The sequence below is a fragment of the Rhagoletis pomonella genome, unplaced genomic scaffold, assembly GCF_013731165.1.
Source record: "Rhagoletis pomonella isolate Grant_MI unplaced genomic scaffold, Rhpom_1.0 Rhpom_scaffold_13130, whole genome shotgun sequence".
Lineage (NCBI taxonomy): Eukaryota > Metazoa > Arthropoda > Insecta > Diptera > Tephritidae > Rhagoletis > Rhagoletis pomonella.
In genome coordinates this window covers 1-4,380 of record NW_023471657.1, presented here as the reverse complement: position 1 = coordinate 4,380, position 4,380 = coordinate 1, and the positions used below count along the sequence as shown (strand labels likewise).

At 32.9% G+C, this 4,380-nt stretch overlaps 1 protein-coding gene across 1 annotated transcript; it reads left to right on the top strand.

The window, feature by feature from the left end:
- Window positions 1–24: 24 nt before the first annotated feature.
- Window positions 25–1,120, top strand: LOC118756939 (the record flags this gene model as incomplete). The annotated part of the gene is given in 1 exon segment (XM_036491671.1): window positions 25–1,120. A coding segment is annotated over 1 exon segment (918 nt), but the record flags the coding sequence as incomplete, so codon positions are not given.
- Window positions 1,121–4,380: the final 3,260 nt, after the last annotated feature.

Genomic DNA, 4,380 nt, shown 5'->3' with positions numbered 1-4,380 from the left:
GCAGTCAGTAAATGACCACAGACAAGAGCACTGGTAGTTTTATTACATGGCGCAGCCGGTGAAAATTAATTTGTAAGAAAACCCACGCGGTAACAAATTAGAAATATTTATATTAAATAAAATTACGCGTACAAAGAAAAAGATTTTATAGCGAAAATCTTTAAGTAAATGGCTCTTAAATTCTTAAAATGAACCAAATTAAATGGGAAGAGCTAAACTCAGTACAAGTGTTCGCATATTGAGTGTCAAACCACGTGGAAGGCCACCCAAACAGATCCGATACGTCTACATAAAAAGCATGGATTACGTAAGAAAAGTTGATGAGCTTAAATTAAGTGGAAACCTAGCCGAAAATTGGAGAATTTTCTGGCAAAATTTTAAAATATTTGCGGTGGCTATCGAGTTAGATAAGAAGCCGGAACCAGTAAAAGTAGCTATCTTCTTAAACGCGATTGGCACAGATGCAATCGAAATTTTTAATACATTCAATCTTGATGATGAGCAAAGGAAAAAATATGCTGAGGTTACAAAAGCATTCGAAAATTTTTGTAAGCCAAAAAGGAACGAAGTTTATGAAAGTTTTGTATTTCATAATCGCAGCCAAACACTTGGCGAGCCATTTGACAACTTTTTAATGGATTTGAAAAGAATAGTACGAAGGTGTGGTTTCGACAATGAGGATCGAATGGTTCGTGACCGTATTGTATTAGGTACAAATGACAAGAGATTGCAGAAGAAATTGCTGGATACACATGAGTTAACAATGGAGATGGCGGTAGATTTAGCACGTTCAGCGGAGCTTTCAAATCAACAGGTAGCACGTATGCAAGGCAGTAGTGAGGTGGTAGATTTGGTACGAAAGAATCCGGGCAAGGGTGGCACTGAAGCGCAAAGAAGTGAACCAAATCACCATAAAGAATGTAAAAAGGGAAACATTAACTGTAAGTTTTGCGGTAGAACACATTTAAGAGGTAAATGCCCAGCCTTTGGGAAGTTTTGTAACAACTGTAGAGGAACAAATCATTTCGCGAGCGTATGCAAAAAGAAATCGGTCAAGGAAATAAAACTAGAAAATAAGAATGAAAATGAAACTTATTTATATTTAGATACAATTAAAAGTGTAAATAATTCAAAAATTTGGAATGAAAACATTAAAATTCAAAACAAAATCATTGTATTTAAATTAGATACTGGAGCCATGGTTAATATTTTGCCGATGAACTATCTAAAAGAATTAAAATTTGTTGAAATTCGAAAAAGCTGTGAAAGTTTAGTAGCATACAACGGTACAAGAATTGAAAATTTAGGATATGTGATCCTGGAATGTAATATAAAAAATAAAATCCAGCACATAAAGTTTTTCATAGTCAAAAATGAAATAAATTCGACTCCAATTTTAGGGTTGGAAACTTGTGTTCATCTAGGTCTTATTAAAAGAATTAATAGCATAAGAAATTTTCAAAAGCAAGATTTGCTTAAAAAATACGAGCATATTTTTAATGGATTAGGTTGTTTTAAAAAACATTTTTCCATAGAACTCAGAGAAAATGCCGCGCCGTGCTCGAAGCCGGCATCTCGGATACCGTTATCGTTAAGGGAGCCTTTGAGAAATGAACTAAATAACTTGTGTGAAAAAGGTATTATTGAAAAAAAACAAAAAGCCGAGTTCATGGGTTTCGAATATAGTAATAGTCGAGAAACCGAATAAGAAATTAAGAATTTGCATTAATCCCAAAGAATTAAATAATGCTATAAAAGATAATTTTTATGAAATACCAACATTTGAACAAATCAAACCAAATTTGCTTAATAAGAAAGTTTTCTCAGTCTTCGATTTAAAAGATGGATTTTGGCAAATAGAGTTAAATGAAAAATCTAAAGAACTATGCACATTTAGTACGCCATTTGGTTGTTATAGGTTTAGGCGATTACCTTTTGGCTTAAAGATAGCACCTGAGGTGTTTCAAAAATTCAACGAAGAAAACTTTGGAGACATTAAAAATGTTTCTGTTTACATTGACGATATACTTATAGCAGCTGAAAATGAAGAAGAACATGATAAAACTGTAGAATTACTACTGAAAAGGGCAGTAGAAAATAATATTAAATTTAATAAAGAAAAGATTCAATGGAAGCAACATGAAGTTTGTTTGTTAGGACATACAGTATCTGAAAAAGGAATAGCAATAGACAAGAACAGACTAAAAGGCATAGAAGATTTAAAAGCTCCAAATTGTAAGAAAGACTTGCAGAGGTTGATGGGTTTTATCAACTACCTGAGAGAGTATATACCTAACTTAGCTCACATAAGCAGTCCACTAAGAGAACTAATGAAAAAATCTGTAGTTTTTGAGTGGCTACCAATACACGAAAGTTGCTTACAAGACATCAAAAATTTAATAATGAAAGCTCCGATTTTAAGACCCTTTAACGGAAAGGAGAAAATTTTTCTTCAAACAGATGCATCAAAGAGCGGTGTGGGATGTGCTCTGTTGCAGAATAAAGTGCCAATATGTTTTGCGTCTAGAAGCTTAACAGAATCGGAAATGAGATACGCACAGATTGAAAAAGAAATGCTGGCGGTGGTGTTTTCGTGTCAAAAGTTTCACAACTACATCTACGGAAGGAAGGTAGAAGTTATAACAGACCATAAACCCCTTTTGGGTATCATGAAAAAAGATTACAACAAAATTCCATCGGCAAAATTGCAGCGAATGAAATTAAAACTTCAAAAATACGATTTAAGTTTCACATATTTACCAGGGAAATATATATATCTGGCAGATTGGCTATCACGTAGTATCTCAAAGAATGCCGGGAAAGAAGTAGAGATTGAAGGTTTAGAAGACATGGTACACACTATAAACGTAAGCGAAGAAAAGAAAATTACTATACAGGAAGAAACGTCGAAAGATAGTGTATTAAAAGCAGTTTTGAGTTATGTAAAGAATGGTTGGCCACCAGATAAATCCAAGTTAGAAAAACATTTACAATATTTATGGAAGCACAGAATGAGTTTGTTTGTAGAAGACGGTCTGGTATTTTTAGATGACCGTATTTTTTATACCGCAATCTCTTCGCGGAATAATACTCACACAACTTCACAGACCTCATTTGGGCATGGAAAAAAACTAAAAATAGGGCTAAGCAGCTTTTATTCTGGCCCAATATGAATCAAGATATAGAATCTATGATTGTCAAATGTAACATCTGTCAAAAATATAGACCCTCTAATCCGAAAGAACCCCTTTTAAACCATGCAATACCAAATGGGCCTTTTGAGAAAATAGCAATGGATGTAATGGAAGTAACAGGTAAAGAATTTTTTAGTTGTATCAGATTACTTTTCAAAATATTTAGAAATAGTACCATTAGTCAAAAAGACAGCGAAAGCACTTTCGGAAAAAACTTAATGTTATTTTTTCTACGCATGGATATCCCCTCGAGATTATAGCCGACAATGTTCCATTTGGGTCTTTTGAATTCCGACAATGGGCAACAGAATTAGATATTAGAGTTACTACCACAAGCCCACATTATGCCAAGTCGAATGGTTTTGCAGAACGCATGGTTCAAGTAGCCAAAAATCTTGTTCTTAAATGTAATGACGAGAAAAGTAATATATGGCATGCACTTTTAGAATATAGAAATATTCCCATTAAGAACACAGAGTATTCTCCAGTGCAGCTACTTATGGGTAGGCAAACAAGAACCTTGGTTCCAGGAAGAAATAAATTTTACAAAAACACTGAAATTTGCAATAAAGTTATACCAGTTTTAAAACATAACAATTTTAGTAACAAAAAATATCACGATAGATTGTCGACTGAGAGAAATGATTTTCAAAAGGGAGATGAAGTATGGTTAAAAGAAGGGAGATTTTGGACTCCAGCAAAAATTGTAGAAAAAACATTCCACACCCCGTTCATATATAGTACAAAAAGATGATGAAAAAACATATCGTAGAAATTCGTATTTTTTAAGAAGTCGTAAATGAATTTTGGAAATATAAACAAATTTGTATTAAGAATTTGTAAATTGTAAACAATTTATTAAAATATACTTTTAGACATAAGTACTTTTTTATTATTATTCTATCAATTAATACAAACAACATTTTGTAAATTATTGTCTTAATTAGGATTGAAAAAGGGGAGATGTAGTAATATTATTCATACGCACTGTAAAGCTTCAATACATATAACAGCATATTCCTGTTTGGATCCTAAGCTTTAATGATTATAAATATATATGGCAGTATGTCGGTATTGCACTTTGCCTATTTCTCATTTTCTCATAACTACACAATGATTAAACTAAATGGACGAATAAAGCAGTCAGTAAATGACCACAGACAAGAGCACTGGTAGTTTTATTACA